The following is a 27,076-nucleotide window of genomic DNA, read 5'->3' as shown; positions in this document are numbered from 1 at the left end:
GTGAACAAGGCACTGAAGATAAGGGAGATACATTGGGCAGTTCCTACCTTCTAGTGTAGGAGAGACAGTCTGGTAGAGGACACAGACATACCACAAATATTTGTAACACAGCAAGTCCTGAGTAGTAAGACATGTGAACCCCTCTAGTACTGCTCTCACCATGAACACTGTTCCTTTTTCTTTCTTTTTTTTTTTTTATGTGAGACAGAGTCTCACTCTGTTGCCCAAGTTGGAGTGCAGTGGCACAATCTCAGCTCACTGCAACCTCCACCTCTCGGGTTCAAGCAGACCTCCTGCCTCAGCCTCCTGAGTAGCTGGCATTACAGGCATGAGCCACCAAGCCCGGCTAATTTTTGTACTTTTATTAGAGACAGGGTTTCACCATGTTGGCCAGGCTGGTCTTGAACTCTTGTCCTCAAGTGATCCACCCATCTCAGCTTCCCAAAGTGCTGGGATTACAGGCGTGAGCCTCCACACCCCACCCAATTTCTTCTTACTAGATGTCTCAGGCTTTGATACTGTTGACTGATCCTTCTTTTTGAAACTTTTAACCTTCCTTGTCACTGTGACCCATTTCTTCCAGGTTTTCCTCTAATCTCTGCCTACTTTTTGGCTTCTTTCCTTAGTTGCTTTTTTATTTTTTATTTTTCCTGAGACAGAGTCTTGCTCTGTCACCAGGCTAGAGTGCAGTGGCATGATCTCAGCTCACTGCAACCTCTGCCTCCCGGGTTCAAGTGATTCTCCTGCCTCAGCCTCCTGAGTAGCTGGGACTACAGGCGTGTGCCACCATGCCCAGCTAATTTTTGTACTTTTTAGTAGAGATGAGGTTTCACCATGTTGGCCAGGCAGGTCTCGATCTCCTGACCTTGTGATTCACCCGCCTTGGCCTCTCAAAGTGCTGGGATTACAGGCGTGAGCCACTGCGCCCGGCCCCTGGCTAATTTTTGTGTTTTTATAGTAGAGATGGGGTTTCTCCACATTGGCCAGGCTGGTCTCAAACTCCTGACCTCAAGTGATCTGCCTGGCCTCCCAGGGTGCTGGGATTACAGCTGTGAGCCACCATTCCCAGCCCTAGCTTGCCTCAAGATGGTAGTGGGCCTCAGGGTTCCAGCTTTAACCCTCTGCTGTTTGGGTAGTATGTTTGACTTATTTTCCCCTATGGCTTACAATTGGCCATTGTTAATGTCCTTTATCTTTTGCAGTTCTGTTCACTGGACATCTTTACTTGGATTTATTCATTATTAGGTGCTTGGGATATTGTGGGTACACAAAGCCATTCATATAGTCTGAAACTTAAAGTCTCATGCAGGTGGCAGGCATTAATCAAATGATCACATAGAAGAGGTGTTTGATCTGCTAAAGGAGGTCAGGGAAATATTTCCTGAGACAATGACATTTGGACCAATGTCTGAATGATGATGTTAAGTTGGGATTAGAGGTTGAGAGGAGAATCCCTGTCAGGGAGAACAGCCTGTCCAAAGGCCCTGTGGCAGAAAGGAGCATGGCGAGTATGAGGAACTGTAAGGCCAGAGTGTGGCTGGAGTGAGGGAGAATGAGACTTGAGAGATGGACTTGAGAGACGGACTCGAGAGAGGGGCCAGACCATACAGGGCCTTTTAAGTGTGAGAAATACACTTACCTTTCCAAACCCAAAGAGTGGGCTTAGAGGCACGAAGAACAGCGAAAGTAGACTTTTAATAGGGGTCTTACAAGATTGGGTGTCTGATATAATTTATCTCCTAGCATCCAAGTCCCTCCTCCAGTTCCTCATTGGTCGAGTGCTATGAGGTTACAATCTTTCCAGATGTCGCCTAAGTTTCATTACCCCCCTTATAAGGTTTTATACCCTGTCCCCTTCCCTGCTTTAATTTTCGATTCCCAATAAAGAAACTTTCTTCCCTTTTATGGGCTGACCCCTCCTCTACATTCTGTTCGTTTATCGTGACCTTCTAGGTGCGTGAGCTGTGCGGTTACGTTTGCAGGCCGGCTGCCAGTACTTAGATTTATTATGCCTTGAAAATGGACCATTTAAAGTATTTTCTCACATAAGTATGTAGAGTTTTGTCTGTACCTTAACAAATGGGAAACTACTGAAGCTTAAACCAGGGGAATATGTTGTCCTACTTGTTTAAACACAACAATGGCCGGGTGTGATGGCTCACTCCTGTAATCCCAGCATTTCAGAAGGCTGAGGTGGAAAGATCTCTTGAGCCCAGGAGTTCAAGGCCACCCTGGGCAACAGTGCGAAAACCAGAAAAAAATAAACACAGCAATGCCATGTAGAATAAAAACTCCCTGGTTTTTGGGGAAGAAATCCAAAATATTTAAGTGTGTGGAATTTTGATCACAGTATAAAATATAATAGGGCACGCTATGCAAATATCACAATCTGTGGCTTTGAATTATCGCTTTCCCTTCACTCTTTGGTTATTCTCGAAGGGCCTCCCTGCTTCCTATCATCGGTCCAAACCGGGCAGTTTCCCTGAAGGTTTCTGGCGCTCCGGCGCACTTTATAGTCGTCAGCGTTACGTGTTGAGGAAAATGGGGCGGGGTTAGAAAGGAGCTCCGAGTGATTGCATGTTTTGCTACCATATGTTAATTACCGTGATTGCCTAAAGTATCTTCGAAATTTTGAGGTTACTTTAAATGCTTTTTTCAAACTTTGGTAGTGGAAAGATCGTTTTTGGAAAAAACACATAGTAATATTTTCGAGAAGAAAATGTGCTCACGAAATACCATCAGCAAAATATGTGTGAGTTTCTTTCGCATCTGGAAGGCACATAAGCAGCCGTTAAGACTATACTTTCAGGGATCGTTTTTATAATATGTTATTGTAGAAGTTTTTATGAGCGTGTAGAGCTTTGGTTAAACCACAAAGAGGTAAATGTGTCATTTTCTGGAAAATCACTATCTCGTGGCCTTTTATTGTTGTTGTTGTTTGCTATTGATGGTCGTTCTTCTCTCCCTTTGGGGAAGGTAAGAGGGAAAGAGCGTGGTGTGAGTGGTTCTGGTTCTTTTTTCAGGTGTTAGTAGCAGATGATTGGCTAATGTTTGACTGTAAGGTTATGCCAGATGTGTTTTTTCGGTGTTTTGAGAGATGTGTATGTTTTAACTTAAGATTGTGCGAAGTGCTATTTTTGTGTTTTGAGAGATGCGGGATTGAGAGATGTGAGATATGTGCATTTTTGTTTTTGAGCCGGGGCTTTTTTTCTGTGGTCCTGGAGTGCAATGGCACAATTTCGGCTTATTGCAGCCTCTGCCACTTAAGCAGTCCTCATGCTTCAGTTTCTCAAGTAGCTGGGACTACAGGTACGCAGCCAGGCCCCGCTAGTTTTTGTATATTTAGTAGAGAGGAGATTTCGCCTTGTTGGCCGGGTTGGTCTCGAGCTCTTGGCCTCAAGTGATCTACCTGCCTCGGCTTCCCAAAGAGCTGGCATTACAGGCGTGAGCCACTGCGCCTCCAGACTTGGGGGATTTCAATTTTCGTATTTCTTGGTGATTTTTGGTCTTCTGGAGGACTAAATTTTTTTCTTGGTAGGTAAGTCATGTTTCCCTTTTCTATTTATTTTCCTGGTCATGTTACTACTTTGGCCTTTTTTTTCAGTCCCTTTTAATTATTCACAGACTCATTGTTTGATAATACTGGAAATTGGTCTGTTTTGTGTATTTTGTTTTCCCTTGTCGAATTAGTCTTTACACTTTAGTAAGATCTTTTAGGTGAGGACTTGTATTCCAGCGAGCTCTTTTTATGTTATAGCCTTCCTCCCAACACACACAGTATCTTTAGTCCCTCCGCCACCCTTTCCCATGATTGAGAACCATTTTAATCCATTTTATAATATGCCAGTGTGGTGAACTAAATGCTTCAATGCAACTTTCTGTAAATATTTTTGATGAATAAACACTGAGTTTGCCTTCCACTATATCTATGTGCGACTAATGAAGACCTTCTTTTGTACTTTTTTTAAAAAAGCTCACAGCAATATATGAAGGTACACTATAAAAATATTTAATTCCCCCACCCCCCACCCAGTTCCATCTCAGGAAATTTTCTGATATTTGCATTGATTCTGATATTTCCTTTGCAGGAACTTATGTTGATGCAGTAAACTCCTTGGGGCCAAACAGCACTTTTTGTTGCAGCGTTATTGGGCCTTAGGAAATTCGTTGATGTTCTGGTGGATTATGGATCAGATCCAAATCGGTAAGTACAATAATATTGATGTGTAGAAAATAGGGGTTGTGCTGTTAAGATGAGTTTGTTTAGAAACTAATTAGAAAAAAGGTTGGCCGGGTGCAGTGTCTCACACCTATAATCCCAGCACTTTGGGAGGCCAAGGCAGGCGGATCACGAGGTCAGGAGTTAGAGACTCGCCTGACCAACATGGTGAAACCCTGTCTCTACTGAAAATACAAAAAATTAGCCGGGCGTAGTGGCACATGCGTGTAATCCCAGCTACTTGGGAAGCTGAGACAGGAGAATCATTTGAACCCGGGAGGTGGAGGTTGCAATGAGTCGAGATCACGCCATTGTACCCCAGCCTGGGCAACAAGAGCAAGACTCAGTCTCAAAATAAAAAAATAAAAAAAAGGTGACTTTTGCCTGACTCTTATGGCTGTGGTTTAAAAGAATCAAAATTTAGGCCGGGCATGGTGGCTCACGCCTGTACTCCCCACACTTTGGGAGGCCGAGGTGGGAAGAGCAAAACTCCGTCAAAAAAAAAGGAAAAAAAACACTAAACACGAAAAGAATCGGAGTTTAATAGTTGGTCTAATTATTTTTTTATTTTATTTTTTTTCAGACGGAGTCTAGCTCTGTCACCCAGGCTGGAGTGCAGTGGTGTGATCTCGGCTCACTGCAAGCTCTGCCTCCCGAGTTCATGCCATTCTGCTGCCTCAGCCTCCTGAGTAGCTGGGACTACAGTCACCTGCCACCATGCCGGGCTAATTTTTTGTATTTTTAGTAGAGACGGGGTTTCATGATGCTAGCCAGGATGGTCTCAATCTCCTGACCTCATGATCTGCCCGCCTCGGCCTCCCAAAGTGCTGGGATTACAGGCATGAGCCACCGCGCCCAGCCAATAGTTGGTCTAAATTTTAATATGGAACAGTAACACAATGAATCAGTGACAGGCGAACATCTACTTTTTTTTTTTCCTGACACACGGTCTGGCTCTGTCACCCAGGCAGGATTTTGGCTCAATGCAGCCTCTGCCACCCTGCTTCAAGCAATTCTCCTGCCTCAGCCTCCCTAGTAGCTGGGATTACAAGTGGGCACCACCAGGCCTGGCTAATTTTTTGTATTTTTAGTAGAGACAGGGTTTTGCCATGTTGGCCAGGCTGGTCTCGAACTCCTGGCCTCCATTGACCTTGGCCTCCCACAGTGCTGGGATTACAGGTGTGAGCCACTGTACTTGGCTGAACATCTCTTTTTGTGAAGCACTTCGGCTTTTGCTAGGGCCTTCTCAAATATTAGCTTATTTGACACCTTGACAGAGAAGGGAGAGTCGGTGGTGAACATTTTTCAGTTCCCATTAAACAGAACCAGAAACTGGGGTTTTGGGCACTTAAGTGATTCAAGCTGATTTTCACAGGAATGCCAGAATATGAACAATCATAAAAGTCTTTCCCATCTTACTTAAGGAGGCTCTGTTTAATGTACCTACTTAAATTATTAATATTGGAAGCTTTTGTGCTTTTTTTTTTTCTTGTGATGGAGTCTTGCTCTGTCACCCAGGCTGGAGTGCAGTGTCACTACTACGGCTAACTGCAACCTCCACCTCCCGTGTTCAAGCGATTCTTCTGCCTCAGCCTTCCAAGTAGCTGGGATTACAGGCACGTGCCACCACACACGGCTAATTTTTGTATTTTTTTTTTTTTTTTGAGACAGAGTCTCACTCTGTTGCCCAGGCTGGAGTGCAGTGGCGCAATCTCGGCTCATTGCAATCTGCGCCTCCCGGGTTCAAGTGATTCTCCTGCCTCAGTCTCCCTAGTAGCTGGGACTACAAGCACGTGCCACCACACCCAGCTAATTTTTTATATTTTTAGTAGAGACGGGGTTTCACCGTGTTAGCTAGGATGGTCTCCATCTCCTGACCTCATGATCTGCCTGCCTTAGCCTCCCAAAGTGCTGGGATTACAGGCATGAGCCACTGCACCCGGCCTAATTTTTGTATTCTTAGTAGAGGCAGGGTTTCACTATGTTGGTCAGGCTGGTCTCGAACTCTTGACCTCATGGTCCGCCCGCCTCAGTCTGCCAAAGTGCTGGGATTACAGATGTGAGCCACCGTGCTGAGCAGCTTTTGTATTTTATGTATGTGTGTTGTGGAGGGATTGGTTATAAGATTGCTTAGGGGAAGAAAACTTGGAAGCTTAGAAAAGTATAAAGAAAAAAGCCAATCAGTATGAGAATTAAGTAACCAGAGGTAACTTAAAACAATGAACATTTTGTTGTGTTTCCTTCCAGAATTTTTCTAGACTCACACACGCTCTACTGGCTCTACCGTATTGTTTAATTTCAAAGCCCGGAAAGAAAGGGGTCAGCCAGATGCAGTAGCTCACACCTGTAATCCCAGCAATTTGGGAGGTGAGGTGGGAGGATTGCTTGAGCCCAGGAGTTTGAGACTAGCCTGGGCAACAGAGACCCTGTCTATACCAAAAAAAAAAAAAAAAAGGTGGCATGGGGGCTGGCTCACCTGATGTTTGCATATACCCATGTTGTAGGGAGGCCATATTGGGACAGTCTGCAGTTCTTCAGCAAAAATGCAACATTTTCTTTTTTCTTCAGTTTTTCCCTCACTGCAACCTCCGCCTCCCAGGTGCAAGCGATTCTCCTGCCTCATCCTCCCGAGTAGCTGGGATTACAGGTGCCCACCACCACAGCTGGCTAATTTTGTATTTTTAGTAGAGATGCGGTTTCACCTTGTTGGCCAGGCTGATCTCAAACTCCTGACCTCAGGTGATCCACCAGCCTCCGCCTTCCAAAGTGCTGAGATTACAGGCATGAGCCACCATGCCTGGCCATTTCCCACTTCTTTCCATTACTGGAACAAGGTGTATAAACATCGCCTTGAGTGATATAGTCATGACCATCATCACTTTCATATTCTGTATGACAGTATAATTCCGTTCAGTAAACATAAACCATTTTTTAAAAGCCTGTATAAAAAATACAGATAAAAATTGAAACATTTTATAGTCATCTGCATTTACAACTGCTTTGTCCAGGCTTAAAGCTGATTTCTTTAAAGATCAAACCATTCAAACCTTTAACTTTTAAGATCAGGGAATTGAGACTAGCCCATAATATGGTACATAGTATTAATGACACAGCTGAGATCAGGAAGGAGCCCAGCTTCTGAAGACCTCAGAGTTTAAAGAAGTTCCCTTTTTCAAGTGTCCAGGAAGGACACTTGTAATGCCAGGCAATGTCAGGAAGGAAGTGGAAAGGGACAAGAACAAGAGAGGATGGCAAACCCCTATGGCTTTGTATTTTGTGGTTGGGAACATTTTCATGTGACTTAAAAAATATCTGATGATTGGCTGCATAGAGGTACCAGGAATAAAAGTTTTTAAAAAATTTTTATCTGATCAAGGTGAAGGGGAATTTCTGGGAGGAGGCTTTATTCCTTTTTTTGTTTTTGATGAAGTCTCGCTCTGTTTTCCAGGTGGAGTGCAGTGGTTCGATTTTGACTCACTGCAACCTCTGCTTCCTGGGTTCAAGAGATTCTCCTGCCTCACCCTCCCGAGTACCTGGTACTACAGGCATTCACTGCCACCACACCTGACTAATTTTTGTATTTTTAGTTTTGCCATGTTGTCCAGGCTGGTCTTGAATTCCTGACCTCAGGTGATCCATCTGCCTCAGCCTCTCAAAGTGCTGGGATTTTAGGTGTGAGCCACCACACCCAGCCAGGAAGCTTCTTTTTTTTTTTTTTTTGAGATGGAGTCTCACCCTGTCACCCAGGCTGGAGTGCAGTGGTACAGTCTTGGCTCACTGCAGCCTCTGCCTACTGGGTTCCAGCAATTCTCCTGCCTCAGCCTTCCAGGTAGCTGGGATTACAGGCACACACCACTATGCCCGGCTAATGTGTGTATTTTTAGTAGAGACGGGGTTTCACCATGTTGGCTAGGCTGGTCTCGAACTCCTGACCCCAGATGGTCCACCTGCCTTGGCCTCCCGATGTGCTAAGATTACAGGCGTGAGCCACCGCACCCAGACAGGAGGCTTTATTCCTATACGCTCAGTGGAAACGCTGTGATGGACTGGACCTATTGAAGTCACAAATCAGATGCCTACTGGACCAAGTAACTGGGTTTAGGTTTTCTCTGAGGTGGGTCAGGGATCTATTGCTGTTGGGCAGGAAAGGGGGCCAGGAAAGGGAGCCAGGAAAGCCAGATCTTCTGAATTTCCAAGAGCCAGAAATCCCAGTTTTTAATTTGAAATCTCCCAAATGTTGCCAGGCGCAGTGGCTCAGGCCTGTAATCCCAGCACTTTGGAAGTCCAGGGTGGGTGGATCATGAGGTCAGGAGATCGAGACCATCCTTGTCAACATGGTGAAACGCCGTCTCTACTAAAAATACACACACAAAAAAAATTAGCCAGCCGTGGTGGTGGGCGCCTGTAGTCCCAGCTACTCAGGAGGCTCAGGCAAGAGAATCTCTTCAACCCAGGAGGCGGAGGTTGCAGTGAGCCGAGATTGCGCCACTGCACTCCAGCCTGGGTGACAGACAGAGACTATCTCTCAAAATAAATAAACAAATAAATGAAATCTCCCAAATGTTAAATATTGCCAACTATTTCAATTTCTTTGAACACTGTGTGTACCAAATAAAATAAACTTCTGAGTTGGCTAGGCAGAGACTCCAGTTTTTAGGCTTTACAATAAATAAATATGATAGTACACATTTTGATACCAGGTGGACCTGGATTCTCTTGTAAGCTTAGCTGGGTATAAATCATTATTCCTTTCCTCCTTAGCATTCATGACAAATGAGAAATAATATCATCTCTCTCCTAACCCAGCTTTCTTACTGTTTGTGGGAGGAATGATTAGAAGATGGTAAGACAGGCTGGGCACAGTGGCTCATGCCTGTAATCCCAGCACTTTGGGAGGCTGAGGCGGGCAGATCACCTGAGGTCAGGAATTTGAGACCAGCCTGGCCAACATAATGAAACCTCGTCTCTACTAAAAACACAAAAGTTACCTGAGCATGGTGGCAGGTGCCTGTAATTCCAGCTACTCAGGAGGCTGAGGCAGGAGAATCTCTTGAACAGGAGAGGTGGAGGTTGCAGTGAGCCAAGATTGCGCCATTGCACTGCAGCCTGGGGGACAAGAGCGAGACTTCATCTCAAAAAAAGAAACCCCCCTCCCCCCAAAAAAAACAAGATGATAAGACATTATACAAAGCTGTTTTTGCAGCAAGGAGGATATTGTGGTTCCCATGATGCAGTGTGCTGGACTGCTTCTCTGCCCAACAGTGGGAGAGAGCCTACAGTGAGAACCAATGGGATCAGTGGTTCCTATATGCCTGGGTGCAGGCCAGCCTCATTAGTATCACCAGGGGAATTTGAAAAACAAAACAAAACCAAACCACATTCCTGGGTCCTGTGCTTGCAGATTTTGTTTCAGTCAGTGTAAGGTGTAGTCTGGGAATCTGTGCTTTTGACAGATATCCCAGTGGATTATTAACTAAATTATGATACACCCATTCATTGGCATACTATGTAGCTGTTAACAAGAATGGAGATGGCTTGTAGTTTCTCACTTGATCTTAGCCAAAAGGCCAAGAAGCGATGGCTTGTAGTTTCTCATATGGAAATTTCTCCAAGATAGATTCTTAAATGAAAATATGTAGGCTGGGTGCAGTGGGTCACTCTTGTAATCCCAGCACTTTGGGAGGCTGAGGTGGGTAGATCACCTGAGGTCAGGAGTTCGAGACCAGCCTGGTCAACATGGTGAAACCCTGTCTCCACTAAAAATACAAAAATTAACTGGGCATGTGTGGTGGGCACCTATAATCCCAGCTACTCAGGAGGCTGAGGCAGATGAACCACTTGAGCCCGGGAGGTGGAGGTTGCAGTGAGCTGAGATCACGCCATTGTACTCTAGCCTGGGTGACAAGAGCAAAACTCTGTCTCAAAAAAAAAAAAAAAGAAAAGAAAAGAAAAGAAAATATTTAGATACAGAGGAGTTTGTATAGTGTATTCAGAGTCTCACTCTGTCTTCCAGGCTGGAGTGCAGTGGCATGATCTCGGCTCACTGCAAGCTCTGCCTCCCGGGTTTTATGCCATTACGCCATTCTCAGGCCTCTGCCTCCCCAGTAGCTGGGACTACAGGTATGCACCACCTACGCCCGGCTAATTTTTTTGTATTTTTAGTGGACACAGGGTTTCACCGCGTTAGCCAGGATGGCCTCGATCTCCTGACCTCGTGATCCGCCCGCCTCGGCCTCCCAAAGTGCTAGGATTATAGGCGTGAGCCACCACACTCGGCCTGTATAGTGTATTCTTCTTTATACTTGTATATACATAAAACATTTCCAGAAGGATACAAAAACTTGTAATAGTAATTGCATCTTGGTAAGAGAACTGGGTGTCTGGAGTTGGATGACTTTTTTCTTATCTTCTCTTCATCATCCTTTTCTTTTCTTTCTCCTCCTCCCCCTCCCCCTCCCCTTCCCTCCCCCTTCTCCTCTTCTTCTTCTTCTCCTTCTTCTCTTTCTTCTCCTTCTCCTTCTTCTCCTCCCCCTTCTCCTCTTCTTCTTCTTCTTCTTCTTCTCTTTCTTCTCCTTCTCCTCCTCCTCCTTCTCCTCCTTCTTCTCCTTCTCCTTCTTCTTTCTTCTTCTATTTTTTTCCCTTCCTCCTCCTCCTATTTGTGTTTCTTTTTCAGCTAAAGAGAGAAAGTTCCCTGGTGATTCTGATGTGTAGCCAGGTTGGGAAACTAAGGCTATACATCATATCCTCACCATATTCTGGACACATTAAAGGCTGTCCGTTCATGCCTCAGACAGTTGACTGGCTTAGTTGAAATTTTTCTGAGGTGAAATTTTTCTGAGGTGTAGATCCTTGACTGCATTGCTGATGCCAAGGTATTGTGCTCTACCACAGGATTTTTTGGGGGGGCTGTGGGGAGACATTCTCAAACGAGAGAGGTGGCGCCTTGTTAGGCTGTGCTTGACTAGCCTGATCCCAGGACACTGCAGATGTGAAGACATTGTTTCCAGGCAGCCAATATCAGGGTGCTGGGGAAAGAAAATTGGATTTGGAACCAGATCTATGCCTGGGAATGAACCTCAGCTTTGCCGTTTTGTTTTTTCATCTGTAAATTGGGAAACGATACTTCCTTGAAGGGTTGAGTGCAAAAGGGAAAAAAAGGGATTGTGTATGTGTGTGTGTGTGTGTGTGTGCAGAAAGTTCCTGTGGGCACAGACAGGGGCCTCACAAATGATGTTGTTATATTCCTCATCACCAAGGTTGCCTTGTAGAATGGGAGCCCTGTGTTGCACACTGAGCCCCACTCCATGGAATGCAGGAGCATTGCCATGGACATCCATTGTACCCATCTCCCTCCCCAGCCGCTGCTTTGATGGGAGCACCCCTGTCCATGCAGCAGCATTTTCAGGCAATCAGTGGATCCTTAGCAAACTGCTGCATGCAGGAGGTGACCTGCGACTCCACGATGAGAGGGGTCAAAACCCGAAGACTTGGGCTTTGACAGCAGGAAAGGAGCGTAGCACCCAGGTAAGGGTGGGTCCCACTCTGTAGCCATGCCCACTAGAAGAGCACTGGGCTGAGAGTCAGGCTCTCAGTGGTCAGCACAGAGCGTACAGTGGCCTTAGTGTTGGTACTGGAGTCTCAGCCTTGGATCGAAGCATATTAGCCAGCTGCGAAACTTCCGGCAGGTCTAGTGAACCTTCCTACTCATCCATTCGATGGGAAAGGCAAACAACTGTAATTTTGTCTGACCCATTTAACTAGCACTTACCATGACTCAGATGTTGTTTTAAATGTTTTTTATATATTAACTCAATCTTCACAACAACCTCTCAGTTAAGTACTATTATTTTCCTTATTGTACAGGTGGGGAAGCTGAGGCCCACTGACATTAAGTAACTTTGCTCGGCAGGTGGGAATTTTTTTCTTTTGGGAAGGAGTCTTGCCCAGGCTGGAGTGCAGTGGCACCAGCTCAGCTCACTGCAACCTCCCACTCCTGGGTTCAAGCAATTCTCCTGCTTCAGCCTCCTGAGTAGCACGGATTACAGGCATGCACCACCACACTCAGCTAACTTTTGTATTTTCAGTAAAGACGGGGTTTCTCCATGTTGGCCAGGCTGGTCTCGAACTCCTGACTCAGGTGATTTGCCCACCTTGGCCTCCCAAAGTGCTGGAATTACAGGCATGAGCCACCACACCCAGCTGGTGTGATGTGTTTTAATGAAAACTAAATAACATAAGTGTAAAACTCAGAGGGCAGGTACAGTGCCAGGCCCCTCTGTGTGCAGTCTCCTTCCTGGGGCTCCTGCTTATTAAAGCTGTTGGGCCTTGGACCAGCAAATTTTACTCCTCTTGGCCTTGGTTTCCTCATCTGTTGAAGGAGAGAGTTGGAGGAAATTGTTGCCCTAAATCCTCTCCCTGAAAACATTCCATACCTTTAGAAAATCACCTGGGCCCTTTCCTTTTGAGAGGTTTTTCTGTTGGGGGCTCTCAGCTCCTCGGACCACTTATCTTCATACCCAAGCTTCCATTCCATTGAAAACTGGTGCACCCGCAGTGGGCATCTCTGCAATGTTTTGCAGGTAGTGGAGTTCATGCAGTGCTGTGCCTCACACATGCAGGCCATCATCCAGGGCCTCTCTTATGACCTCCTGAAGAAGATAGACTCCCCGCAGCAGCTTGTCTACAGCCCGCCCTGGTGTGGGGGCCTCGTGCAGGGGTGAGTACTCCCTCGAGCAGAGTGGGATAGTCTCCATCACCCAGCCTTCCTTGTGGGAGCCCTGCAGCATGGGTTGCCTCAGCTCCTCCACATCAGTGCCCTCTGGCATGTGGCCCATCCAAACGGGTGTGCTTGGAAAGAAAAGGCTTGGCCCTGTTGAAGGAAGGCCAGAGGATCCCCTTTGCCCCTCTCTCCCCTCTCCCTGAGAAGGTGTGAGAGGAATGAGTGTGGGCTCCGGTGGAAACCACCCTGTGGTTAGCAGAAGGGGAACATCTCAGGTCTGAGAAGCCCAGCAGAAAACCCTTACCCAGCAGGACACCTGGCTGGCTTTTTTGTCATCTCCTGAACCATAGAAAGAGTGTTCCTTTATTACTAAGGTTGCAAAAGACCACAAATGCTTAACTTATGGTTTCTTGGGCTATTTTCAGCTGATATGAGAGACTTGCTGCCAGCTGGTTGGGCAGCCCCTCTTCTCCCATCACAGCTGCAGGAGGTGGGCTCCATGCTTCTCTCCATGCTCAGGATTAAGCTTGAAAGGGAGGAGTGTCATTTTAACTTCTCTGGGATTTGTTGACTTAGGGTGTGTATGTAGAGAATCCTTCCCATTTGGCTTTCCTCTGATGGCATCTCTTTCTGTAAGCAGGGTAGCTGGGCTCACCACACTTTTGCAGGCTTCCTTGTCCTGTCATTCATGCACTTTGAGTCCTGGCTTTCCTCTGATGATTGGATGCTGCTGGCTTCTCAGGCGAGATGAGTTCATGATCCCGTTAACTCCTAACTGCTGTGCTGCCTGCCACTCTGGCCAGTTTTGGCTCTTTACTCAGCATCCAGAATGACCTTTTAAAAATGGAAATCAGGTGGCTGGGTACAGTGGCTCACACCTGTAATCACTTTTGGAGGTTGAGGTGGGTGGATCACCTGAGGTCAGGAGTTCGAGACCAGCCTGGCCAACATGGTGAAACCCCTGTCTCTACTAAAAATACAAAAATTAGCTGGGTGTGGTGGCATGCACCTGTAATTCCAGCTACTCAGGAGGCTGAGGCAGGCGAATCACTTGAACCCAGGAGGCGGAGGTTGCAGTGAGCCGAGATTGCACCACTGCACTCCAGCCTGGGTGACAGAGCAACACGCCATCTCAAAAAAAAAAAAAAAAAAAAAAAAGTAGCCAAGTGTGTTGGTGTGCTCCTCATAGTTCCAGCTACTCTGGAGGCTGAGGTGAGAGGATCACTTGAATCTGGGAGGTGGAGGTTACAGCAAGCCAAGATCATGCAACTGCACTCCAGACTGGGTGACAGAGTGAGATCTTGTCTCAAAAAATAAAAATAAAGTAATCAAATAAAAATAAAATAATGGAAATCAGGTTGTACCACTCTGCTAAAACTCCTTAAGGACCTTCCCCATGGCTATTAGAATAGGTTTAGAAATCCCTTATCTGGCCTTGGAGGCCCTGCCTCATCCAAGCCCTCCCCCTTCATCTCCTGCCTCTGCCCCTGGAGCTTGTATGGAGACCCCTCCTTCAGAGTTTAGAGAATTGTCATAGTTTGCAGTTATTTTATTTGTATATGTTCTTCTCCAGTTTTCCAATTAAATTGTGAATTCCAAGAGCACAGGGGCTGTGTCTGTCCTATTCATTGCTACTAACCCTTAGCTGCTTGGTGCATGGTAGGGCTCTGTACAAGGAGAGGAGGCTCATGAGTGAGCCTGAAAGGAAAACCCAAGTGTAAGTGTGGATGAGCTTTTACAATCTTAGTTACTCATCTAGATACAGCATCTAGTTTAGAATTAGAGGAAACATTCTTACGGGGTTAATGGAATGCTTACATGGAAATACACTCCTCTTCCCCCACTTTTTTTTTTTTTTTTTTTTTTTGAAACTGAGTCTTCTCTGTCGCCCAGGCAGGAGTCCGTGCAATCTCAGCTCACCACAACCTCTGTCTCCTGGGTTCAAGCAATTCTCCTGCCTCAGCCTCCTTAGTAGCTGGGATTAATATAAAATTAGCACACCTGGCTAATTTTATATTTTTAGTAGAGATGGGGTTTCACCATGGCCAGGCTGGTCTGGAATTCCTAACCTCAGGTGATCCGCCTGCCTCTGCCTCCTGAAATGCTGGGATTACAGGCGTGAGCCACCGTGCCTGCCCCCCCCCTTCTCTTAATGTAAAAAACCACACAAATTCTTGAAATTAGAGTTAGCCTCTGAGATTTGTGAGTGGTGCCATGTCAGATAAGATTCCTCACATGTGTGTTTGCACAGAGCTTGGACTGGAGAAAGAAGAAAAGCACTGAGTTGAGGACCAATGGCTGCAGATGACTAGAGTTAGTTTTTTTCTCCCCTTAACCCAGCCGAGTTTAGTTATATAGACATGTGCTGAGAAATTTAGGTAAGAGAGCAGGAAATGTTGGTCTGAACTGCAGTTGTTGTCCAGGTCACTGTTTGAGAACGCTCGGCTCTTTTGCTTAGAAAGAACTCTCCCCTCCAAAGAGCCACGTACTGCCCAGAGGCCACAGAGTGGAAGGCAGGAGGCCTCATCACTGGTAACCCCCAGTTCCACTGCTGCTGGAGGCTGACACCCTCACTGTCAGCACAAGGTCTGTTCCCCTGGGCAAGAAACGGTCCACTGTCTCCTAGATCTTTTGAGGCCTAAGCACATAAGCCTTATTTTAAGAAGAGACTGATGATTTGGTGTTGAAAAGTGGCCTTTTTCTTATGGTCTGTTTACTCAAGTGAGAGTGACCATATAGCTTATTATCTGTTGGCTGTTTCGAGAGTGTAAAGGAAACTATCAATAATGGTGCTAAGATACCAGGTGTAAATTGGGATGCTCAGTTTATCTCAGTCTAAACTTCAGAGTCTTCTCCTCAATAGCATAGCAAGTTAAAGCAGAGATGGGACAGCTTGGCACTGATGAGTTGCTGAGGAAATAGAAAAGAAGTAAAGCACTTACATCTGTTCTCTAATAGTGGCATGTGGGGCCTCACAGACCTGAGGTAGGGCTGGCCCTGAATATGCACCATCTCTTAGCTCCTTTGCCATTTGCCAAGAAAAGGAAAGTGTCTCTGGTGGTGGTAGGATGTTTTTTCCTTCAGTCTGAGCTGAAAGTACCCAACTGGCAAGCATTAACTGAGCATCTACTGCATGGCACCATGCCAGGTTCTGGGAGCCAAAGAAATACGAGGCATCACCCCTTCTTCCAAGACACCTTCAGTGAAGGGGGACCCTGATGCACAGGTGGTAGTTTGAGTGTGGAATGTGGGAAGAACAGTGGCTGGAAGGAGCAACATCAGTGTCTGGTCACTGCTGCATTTTATGACCTCAGGCCAGCAAGTTTCCTTTTCCTGGGCTTCATTTTTTTGCCTGTATAATGAAAAAACTGGACAAGATGTGCTTATGATTATTTCCAACTCTGACCATCTGTATTTGTTATCTATTGCTGCATAATGAATCACCCCCCAAACTTAGCAGCCTCAAACAATAACATTTTTATCTCACACAATTTCTGTGGGTCAGGAATCAGGGAATGGTTCAACTAGGTTGTTCTGGCTCAGAGTTTCTAATGAAGTTGCAGTTAAGATGTTAGGGCTGTATTCATCTGAAGGCTTGACTGAAGATGGACAATTCAGTTCCAAGATGGCTCGTTTACATGGCTGACAAATTGGTGCTGGGCATTGAGCCTCCCCCTAGGGCTGCTTGAATGTCCTTGTATCATGGCAGCTGGCAGAGTAAATGATCCAAGAGAGATCAGGGCCGAAGCCTTGGTAGATTTAGCCTCAAAGTGACAGACTATCACTGTTTTGCACTGTTAACAGTCAAAAATGAGTTAACAGGTCAGCCCCATGTGACCTGTGAGGGGCTACACAAGGTTATGCATACCGGTAAGTGACAATCATAGAGGCCCTCTCAGAGGCTGGCTATTACATCATCTCTAGTTTTGTAACAGAAAGTCTAGCAGTAAAGACAAAATCAACTACACCTTCTGAAAACTTGGTTCAGCATTATTATTCTGGATATGAGTGGTTAATTCTGAGTTTTTTTTCCTCTTTTAAATATTTCTAGAAACCCTAATGGCTCTCCTAACTGACTGCTTAAAGCTGGAGTCATTTCTGCTCAAAATATCTACAGCTTTGTTTTTGGGAAGGTAAGAGGTTGCCAGTGACAGCCAGTGTTTGCAGGACTAACTGGAGAATCATCGGGCCCATCTCCCACCTTTGTCCAACTCCTGCCTCCTTATCCTCACCAAAGTGTTGTTCTTTTCTTTTTTGCCCCTATTGAGGGAAAGGTATCTCTTAGTGTTCCTGTCTTACTAACAAATTTGTGAAAACCCCAGAGAATTCACTTGGATGACCCTGGGCTACACTTGAGTTTAGAAAATGATCTTTTAATTAATTAATTTTTAGTTTTTAATTTTTAATTATTATTTTTTTGAGACAGAGTCTGGCTCTGTTGCCCAGGCTGGAGTGCAGTGGCACGATCTAGGCTCACTGCTGCGACGTCTGCCTACTGGGTTCAAGCAATTCTGATGCCTCAGCCTTCCAAGTAGCTGGGATCACAGATGTGTGCCACCATGCCTGGTTACTTGTATTTTTAGTAGAGATGGGATTTTGCCATGTTGCCCAGGCTGGTCTCTATCTTCTGGACTCAATCAGTCCACCCGCCTTGACTTCTCAAAGTGCTGGGATTACAGTCTTGAGCCAACTCACCCAGCCCTACCCTCCGTTCTGTTTGTTGTGCTGAGGCAGCCTGGTGGGGAGGGAGAGGAGGAATATCAGATTTGGCCAGACACAATCCTGGGTGCTGTGGGGGCCACAATGGGCTTCTCAGTCCCAGCGATGGCACTGGAGGCATCTGACTTCTTTCCATGAGCCTCAGTTTCTTCAGGGAAAAGAACAAAAGGGAAATAATAAAACCTTGAAAGGTTTTTAGAAAGATTAAAGATAATATAAAGAGTTGTGGTGAGGCCTGGTGGCTCACGCCTATAATCTTAGCACTTTCGGAGACCAAGGTGGGTGGATAACTTGAGTCCAGGACTTTGACACCAGCCAACATGGCAAAAGCCCGTCTCTATTAAAAAAAAAAAAATTAGCCAGGTGTGGTGGTGCATGCTTGTAATCCCGGCTACTTGGGAGGGTGGGGTGGGAGGATTGCTTGAGCCCGGGAGGTCCAGGCTGCAGTGAGCCAAGATCATGTCATATGCTCCAGCCTGAGTGACAGTGATACCCTGTCTCAAAAAAAAAAAAAAAAAAAAAAGGCCCAGTGCATAGGGGTATTCAGAAAGTTGATAAATAGCAGCTATCATTCTTTTAGCTGGCTGATAAGATTCTGGATGTATTCTGCTTTTCCTCTCTTCTTCCCATAATTTGAGGCTATGCCTTGGTTTCAGTTTTATCTTACTGGGGCGACACAGATGGCCTATCTAGGATCTCTTCCGGTCGTTGGAGAAAAGGAAGTGATTCGAGCTGCTGATGAGCCCACCTTCTCTTTCTTCAGCAGCCCCTACATGGTCATGACCAAGTAAGCGGGGGCTGGCCAGTTTGAGGTCTGATTCAGTTTCAGGGGAAGAGAGGGCTGCATGTGACTTCCTTAAGTGTGGGGAGTTTCTACTCAAACACAGGGAACACCTAAGAACATCTGTCTAAATCAGGGTTTCTCAGCCAGAGCACTATTACCATTTTTGGCCAGATGATCCTTTGTTGTTGGGAGTAGTCCTGTGCATTGTAGAATGTTTAGAAGTCTCTGGTCTCTACCCACTAGTGCCAGTTGCAGTCCCTTACAGCCCCCACAGCTGTGACAACCAAACTGTCTTACAGACATTGCCATAGGTCTCTGGGGGAGAACCACTGCTCTGAAAGATTACTCATTACAATACTTTAATGTCTCTGCTCGCTAAAGAATTAGAGGCAGCTTGGTAGTGACTATCTTGCCTCTGATACAGGTCAAGGTTAATGAGGCCCCTATAGAAGCTGTTTTATTGCTGCTGCCTTTGCCCAAGTCTTCACCATCTCTCACCTGGAGTGGTCTCCTAACTGGCTTCCCATTCTCTGGACCACCCCTCCCCTACCCATTCCCCACATTGCCAGTACCATTGTGTTTTTTTTTTTTTTTTTTTTGAGACGGAGTCTCGCTCTGTCGCCCAGGCTGGAGTGCAGTGGCGCGATCTCGGCTCACTGCAAGCTCTGCCTCCTGGGTTCTCGCCGTTCTCCTGCCTCAGCCTCCCAAGTAGCCAGGACTACAGGTGCCCGCCACCACACCCGGCTAATTTTTTGTATTTTTAGTAGAGATGGGGTTTCACCATGTTAGCCAGGATGATCTCGAACTCCTGACCTTGTGATCCACCTGCCTCAGCCTCCCAAAGTGCTGGGAATACAGGCGTGAGCCACTGCACCCAGCCAATTTTTGTATTTTTTATAGAGATAAGGTCACGTCATGTTGCCCAGGCTGGACTTGAACTCCTGGACTCATGCGATCTGCCCGACTTGGCCTCCCAAAGTGCTTGGATTACAAGTGTGAGCCACCACACCCAGCTTTCTTTTCTGTGGGTGGGGGACACAGGATCTGCCTCTTTTGCCCAGGCGATAGTACAGTGGCTCACTACAACCTCAATCTCCTGGGCTCAGACAGTACTCCTGCCTTGGCCTCCCAAAGTACTGGGATTACAGGCATGAGCCACTACAGCTGGCCGGTAAATGTTTCTTAAATGATTGGATGATCTAGTTGAAGGAAAAACTTGAAATGGTTCAGAGAAGGGTTGACCTCTCTGGCTATGTGTTCAGGAGCAGTGGAACCTAGAGGATGTGCACTTTTGTCAGTGATGGATTGCCATCTGCTGTTGAGAGAAAGGTACCGCAGTTTCTTCTCCTTTTGCTCACCGATAGAAATGTGAATCCTAGCCTGAAATGGAGCTTTGGAGATGGCCCAGCCCAATGCTGTCCTTATATAGTTGAGGAAACTGAGGCACCCAGGAGTGAAGCAATGGTGTGAAGTTACCCAATTGATTGGTTAGAGACACAGTTGGGGCTAAACCAGATGGTAGAAGATGTCTCCAGGATACAGGGGCAGGATGGATAGGAGGTTGACAGGAACACCAGCCAGGAGACCACGAGACAGGGCGTAGTGGTGACCATGAAGCCAAAATGGGAGGGAATAACGTGAAATGCATGGAGTTGCTGGGGTCAACAACTGGCCAAGTGAGGGGGTAGGAGGTAACCAAGGGTCTGTGAATGTCTGGGAATGACCTCAGGATGGAACTTCAGGTAGAAGTATCGGAAATGTTAGTCAGCAAGCCATTGCAGGTGTAACAACATACCCTTCTTTGAAAACTGATAACATGAGTTGATTATTCACCAACCCAAAATAGTCTTCAGTCCCACATTTATTTTTGGTAACACTCTACTAGGGCATATCAGTTTGTTGAATGTCATTGTCAAGGATAGCATTCCATCTCTTGGCACAAGTCAGTGCTGAGTTTACCCTGAGGACTCTTGCTGGGCCAGAAGACATTTAGGATGCTCTGACTTAGCTCTTAAGGAGTCTGGTTGGGGAGAGTTATTTAAGCATATGAGTAAACCCTTGAGTGCTAAACTGAGAGGACATATTCCCAAAAGGGCAGGAGTTCAGAAAAGAAATAATCATGAGGAGTTGGGGAAGTCCCAGATGGCTTTGATAAAGCATATGGGGGTTCAGAGGGCTCTTGAAAGAGTTTACGTTCATTTATTCAACAGCAAGCATCAAGGCCCTGGTGTAAGCCCAGAAGTACAGTGATATAAAGGCAAATGAGTTGCCTACTCTCATGGAGCTGACTCTCTAGAATGGAGGGGAGACAGATAATAAACTAAGTGAACACAAATTCAGATAATAAGTGCTCTGAAACCAATAAAACAGGACTACTTTAGATTAGGCAGTCAGGGAGGGCCTCCTTGAGGAAGTGACTTTCAGACAAATATCTCAGTGACAAAAAGTAGCTAGTCATTCTAGGATCTGTGGGCAGGGCGTGCCTGCCAGAAGCTGCCAGTGCAAAGACTTGAAGAACATGAGGTATGTTGGAGGATCTGAAAGAAGGGCCCTGTGACTTGAGTGGAGTGGGGGAGCAGTAGAGTTGCCAGATGAAGTGGTGGAGAGGGCCCGGGTGGAATAGTAAGGAATTGCAGGTGTTGGAACAGCTCTGAAGCAGTGTGGACTAGCTCATTGTCTAGCTAGGTTTCCAGGAACTCAAAAGAGGTTGTCAGCCTTCAGAGGCAAAGTTTTCACAAATGTAGTATGTTGATTAAAAGACCCATGAGCCTGGCCAACATGGCAAAACCTCATCTCTACTAAAATACAAAAATTAGCTGGGCCTGGTGACACACACCTGTAATCCTAGCTACTTGGGAGGCTGAGGCAGGAGAATCGCTTGAACCCGGGAGGTGGCAGAGGTTGCAGTGAGCTGAGATCACGCTGCTGCTCTGCAGCCTGGGTGACAGGGCAAGACTCTGAATGAATGAATGAATGAATGAATGAATGAATAAAAGACCCTTTAAGGCATGAGCCCTGACTTGTGAGTTTCCTTCCGTAGCAAGGACAGAGGTGTACAGAGGGACCTGACTCGAGTGCCCCTTCCTACGCAGCTATACAACGGGGCCGCACCAGAAGTGATCTTACAGAAGGCAGCCACAGTGAAATCAGACATCTACAGCTTTTCTATGATCATGCAGGAGATTTTAACAGGTAGATCAAGATCATTAATGGTTGACCAAAGTCCCTATTCTTAGGTTGCATTTTTCTCCCCCCACAGGAGTTACTGACTTTTATGAAAATAGAAGACTTATTAAAAAGAGACTTCTTGGCTGGGAGCAGTGGCTCACGCCTGTAATCCCAGCACTTTGGGAGGCTGAGGTGGGTGGATCACCTGAAGTCAGGAGTTCAAGACCAGCCTGGCCAAAATGGTGAAACCCTGTCTCTACTAAAAATACAAAAATTAGCTGGGTGTGGTGGCACGTGCCTGTAGTCCCAGCTACTTGGGAGGCTGAGGCAGGAGAATCGCTTGGACCCAGGAGGGCGAGGTTGCAGTGAGCTGAGATAGCGCCACTGCACTCCAGCCTGGGTGACAGAGTGAGACTCTGTCTCAAAAGAAAAAAAAAAAAAGACTCAGCAAAGCCCATCCATCTGCTTGTCAGTGATGATGCATTTAATCCAAACTAAAAAAAAAAAAAAATTATTATTTTTATTATTTTTATTTTTTATTTTTTTGAGACAGAGTCTTGCTCTGACACCCAGGCTGGAGTGCAGTGGCTCGATCTCAGTTTACTGCAACCTCTGCCTCCCAGGTCCAAGCAATTCTTCTGCCTCAGCCTCCCGAGTAGCTGGGACTACAGGTGCACAACACCACGCCCAACTAATTTTTGTATTTTTAGTAGAGACTGGGTTTCACCATGTTGGCCAGGCTGGTCTCAATCACTTGACCTTGTGATCCACCCACCTTGGCCTCCCGAAGTGCTGGGATTACAGGTGTGAGCCACCACGCCCGGCCGAAGCAAACTTTTTAAACTGAATATTGGTATCAGTACTTATGATCTATGTGCGGTATCCCTTGAGAACTTGTAAATTAGGGGGAAAGACTAGCCTCTGAGAAGTAAACTATGAAACACACCCTGTGTCCATTAGATGTATAAACAGTGTCACTTGAAAGAAATGGATGTACTTCCAAATCCACTGCTCTGATGTGGAGAAAGTAGTCACATATCTGAAGATGGAAGGAATCCTTCAAGAGAAAGACATACACACACACAAACACACACACACACACACACAGTAAAATCACATTCATTAAAGGCTGCTTTTTTTTTTTTTTTTTTTTGACAAAGTCTCACTCTGTTGCCCAGGCTGAAGTGCAGTGGTGGGATCTTGGCTCACTGCAACTTCTGCCTCCCGGGTTCAAGCAATTCTCCTGCCTCAGCCTCCCAAGTAACTGGGACTACAGGCGTGTGCCACCATGCCCGGCTATTTTTTTCTATTTTTAGTACAGATGGGGTTTCACTGTGTTAGCCAGGATGGTCTGGATCTCCTGACCTCGTGATCCACCCACCTCAGCCTCCTAAAGTGCTGGGATTACAGGCGTGAGCCAACGCACAAGACTTTTTTTTTTTTTTTTTAAGATGGAGTCTTACTCTGTTGCCCAGGCTTGAGTGCAGTGGCGCGATCTCGGCTCACTGCAGCCTCTGCCTCCTGGGTTCAAGTGATTCTCCTGCCTCGGCCTCTCAAAGTAGCTGAGATTACATGTGCTCGCCACCACACCCAGCTAATTTTTGTATTTTTAGTAGAGATGGGATTTCACTGTGTTGGCCAGGCTGGTTTCAACTTCTGACCTCAGGTGATCCATCCACCTCGGCCTCCCAAAGTGCTAGGATTACAGGCGTGAGCCACTGCGCCCAGCCAAGGGCTGCTTTTTTATGGTGTTTGCAGTCCCAGAGGCAAAATGACAATATACGTGAGATGAATATTGGGCTCCCCTGCCAGCGGGGAGCCCATGTGTACATGTTGCTGACACTATTGTTTCCTATCTCTGTGGCAGTGATCTCCCTGGTAAATGGGCAAAGTGGCTTCTCACTTATGAATTGGCCTTCCAGGTAGTTTTTTTTGTTTGTTTTTTGTTTTCTGTTTTTGTTGCTAGGCTGGAGTTCAGTGGTGCAATCTCAGCTCACTACAACCTCTGCCTCCTGGGTTCAAGCGATTCTCCTGCCTCAGCCTCCTGAGTGGCTGGGATTGCAGGTGTGCGCCACCACGCCTGGCTAATTTTTGTATTTTTAGTAGAGGGGATTTCACCATGTTGGCCAGGACGGTCTCGATCTCTTGACCTTGTGATCCACCTGCCTCAGCCTCCCAAAGTGCTGGGATTACAGGTGTGAGCCACCGCGCCCGACCCTTCTGGGTAGTTTTTCTAGAGAGAAATTAATATATAAGGAAATGAATTGTTTCTAAAGTACAGTGGATTAGAAAAAAAAATAAAGGAGTTAAGTGACTTGCCTAAGGTTACCCAGCTTCATCTGATTTCTTTTCCCCCCACTCCACTCTCTGGTTTCCTAATTTACTCTTTTGTATGACTTTTTCCTTACAGATGACATACCCTGGAATGGCTTAGATGACTCAGTTGTTAAAAAAGCCTTAGTCTTGGGGAATTATTTAGAAGCTGATGTCAGGCTTCCGAAACCTTACTGTGATATTGTTAAGTCAGGCATCCACGTCAAGCAGAAAGACCGAACTATGAACCTTCAAGATATCCGGTATATTCTGAAGAATGACTTAAAGGCAAGCCCTGAAGTTGTTGGGAGTTTATTTCTGCTTACCTAACTCAGGAGTGTAGGGAGTTAGAGACAAGATGAAGCTAGAGACCAAGTTGTAAGAAATTTTGGAAATCCTCGTTTTATTACACCATTTCTGTGTTCTTGAGAATAGCCTAACTGCTTAACTTGGTGAAAGCAGCATGGAATTGAGGAGGGGAGCTAGGGAGGTTCAACACATATACATAGTAGGGGCACATTGTAGGCACTTAGTGGAGATTCAGTGAATGGTAGCTATTATTATTGCTTTTAAGGTATTGGCAATAACAATAAACTAGTTAATTAGGACTAAAGTCAGTCTACCCAACAGGAATAAGAGGGAGTTTATCAGATACATAGATGGTTTCTAAAGCACCAGTGACATTCAGGATGACTGAGACTATGTCCTTGACAATATTTCCTGTGTTACAGGATTTTACTGGAGCCCAGAGAACTCAACCAACCGAGAGCCCCAGAGTGCAGAGATACGGACTCCATCCTGATGTCAATGTCTATCTAGGACTGACTTCAGAACACCCCAGAGAGACCCCTGACATGGAAATCATAGAGCTAAAGGAAATGGGTATGTTACCTTAATTCACAGATTGTGTTACTTTGACACAAATGTGTTCTGAGAGTCACATGAGCTGCAACTAATTGAGTCCTCTAAACTGTAGATGTAACTTGTTTGTTTTGTGAGATAAAGTCTAGCTCTATTTCCCAGACTGGAGTACAGTGGCATGATCTCAGCTCACTGCAACCTCCACTTCCTGGGTTCAAGCGATTCTCATGCCTCAGCCTCCTGAGTAGCTGGGAATACAGGCATGTGCCACCATGCTGGGCTAATTTTTTTTTTTTTGAGATGGAATCTTGCTCTGTTGCCCAGACTGGAGTGCAATGGTGTGGTCTTGGCTCATTGCAACCTCTGCCTCCCGGGTTCAAGCAATTCTCCTGCCTCAGCCTCCTGAGAAGCTGGGATGACAGGTGCATGCCACCACGCCCGGCTAAATTTTGTATTTTTAGTAGAGACGGGGTTTCTCCATGTTGGCCAGGCTGGTCTCGAACTCCTGACCTCAGGTGATCTGCCTGCCTCAGCCTCCCAAAGTGCTAGGATTACAGATGTGAGCCACTGCGCCCGGCCTAATTTTTGTATTTTTAGTAGGGACGGGGTTTTGCCATATTGGCCAGGCTGGTCTTGAACTCCTGGCCTCAAGTGATCTGCTTGTCTTGGCCTCCCAAAGTGCTAGGATTACAAGCATGAGCCACTGTGCCTGGCCACTGTAGTTACAGCTTATACTGGGAAAAGATGAATGCCTTAGGAAAAAAATCAAGATCCTTAAAATTATTAAGGTAAACTTTTGGGGATCCATATATATACCTAGCGTGGATCTAGAACTAAGTCATAATAATTGAGTTTATTTCTAGCATGATTACTCTTAAGAATTTATCTAATTGTTTCACAAATAAAAACACTCATTATGGAGAATTTGGAATAGTTTAAAGAAGAAAATTACCATTTTTTTTAAGAGAGAGGATCTTACTCTGTTGCCCAGACTGGAGTATGAGGCACAATTATACCTTACTGCAGCCTCCAATTCCTGGGCTCAAGGCTCTCGAGTACACAGGACTACAGGTACATGCCATCATATCCTGCTAATTTTTTTTAAGTTTTTTTTTCTTTTTCTTTTTTTTTTTTTTCATGAGACATGGTTTTACTCTGTTTCTGAGGCTGGAGTGCAGTGGTGCAATCATAGCTCACTGCAGCCTCAATCTCCCAGGCTCAAGTAATCCTCCTGCCTTGGCCTCCCAAGTAGCTGGGACTACAAGTGTGTACTACCACACCTAGCTAATTCTTTTAATTTTTTTTTGTTGTTGTTGAGATGGAGTCTCACTCTGTCACCAGGCTGGAGTGCAGTGGCACGATCTCGGCTCATTGCAACCTCCGCCTCCCTGGTTTAAGCAATTCTCCTGACTCAGCCTCCCAAGTAGCTGGGATTACAGACACACACAACCATGCCCAGCTAATTGTTTGTATTTTTAGTAGAGACGGGGTTTCACCATGTTAGCCAGGATGGTCTCGACCTCCTGACCTCGTGATCCACCCGCCTCAGCCTCCCAAAGTGCTGGGATTACAGGCGTGAGCCACTGTGCCCAGCCTTATTTTTAAAATTTTTGGTAGAGACAAGGTCTCACGATGTTGCCCAGGCTGGTCTTGAACTCCTGAACTCAAGCAGTCCTCCCACCTGGTCCTCCCAAAGTGCTGGGATTGCAGTCATGAGCCACCACACCTGGCCTAAAAAAGTTTTTTTTAGAGATGACGTCTCATTATGTTGCTCAGGTTGGTCTTGAACTCCTGGCCTCAAGCAGTCCTCCCACTTTAGCCTCCCAAAGCACTTGGATTACAGGTATAAGCCACTTTGTCCAACCAGTTTTACTACATTTTAGTACATTTGAAAACCTTAGAATTTAGAACTGGAAAGGACCTTGCAGTCATCAGGCTTAATGCCTTCATATTACAGATGAGAAAACTAAGGTTCAGAGAAGTTGTAACCTGCTCAGGATCACAGAGAACTTGTTATAGAACTGGAACCCAGGCCTTCCAATTCCAGGCAAATGACCATTCACTCTGACTCTCCTTCAGCAGTGCTGGAGGCCTCCAGAGTGGCCCTGTAACCTCATTACTTTGACAGCTTCATCCCATTCTCTGTAAGCTGTACACCTGTAAACCAGGGGTGGTGGGTGGCCAATCCTAGCATAATTTTTTTAGTTTTTTCATTACTCCCATAATGTAATGGCTCCTTGGGTGGTATCTAGGCTCCTTTTTTTTTTTGAGACAGTTTCACTCTTTTTGCCCA

At 45.9% G+C, this 27,076-nt stretch overlaps 1 protein-coding gene and 1 non-coding gene across 2 annotated transcripts in view; both read left to right on the top strand.

The window, feature by feature from the left end:
* Positions 1 to 2,793: 2,793 nt before the first annotated feature.
* LOC129531883 (small nucleolar RNA U3) lies at positions 2,794 to 3,006 on the top strand. The gene has a single exon (XR_008677319.2). It is a non-coding gene; the product is annotated as a small nucleolar RNA U3 (small nucleolar RNA).
* An 8,394-nt stretch (positions 3,007 to 11,400) lies between these two features.
* LOC129531435 (inactive serine/threonine-protein kinase TEX14-like) overlaps positions 11,401 to 27,076 on the top strand; it is a 30,297-nt gene continuing 14,621 nt past the window's right edge. Inside the window, 7 exon segments of the mRNA XM_055377377.2 lie at positions 11,401 to 11,743; positions 12,799 to 12,935; positions 16,990 to 17,071; positions 18,314 to 18,444; positions 21,482 to 21,633; positions 24,020 to 24,210; positions 24,654 to 24,804. Of these exon segments, the coding sequence (XP_055233352.2) occupies positions 11,447 to 11,743; positions 12,799 to 12,935; positions 16,990 to 17,071; positions 18,314 to 18,444; positions 21,482 to 21,633; positions 24,020 to 24,210; positions 24,654 to 24,804 (1,141 nt within the window). The 5' untranslated portion in view covers positions 11,401 to 11,446.

This window comes from Gorilla gorilla, chromosome 12 (assembly GCF_029281585.2).
Source record: "Gorilla gorilla gorilla isolate KB3781 chromosome 12, NHGRI_mGorGor1-v2.1_pri, whole genome shotgun sequence".
In the NCBI taxonomy this organism is placed as follows: Eukaryota; Metazoa; Chordata; class Mammalia; order Primates; family Hominidae; genus Gorilla; species Gorilla gorilla.
This window is presented reverse-complemented; position numbering and strand designations above follow the sequence as displayed.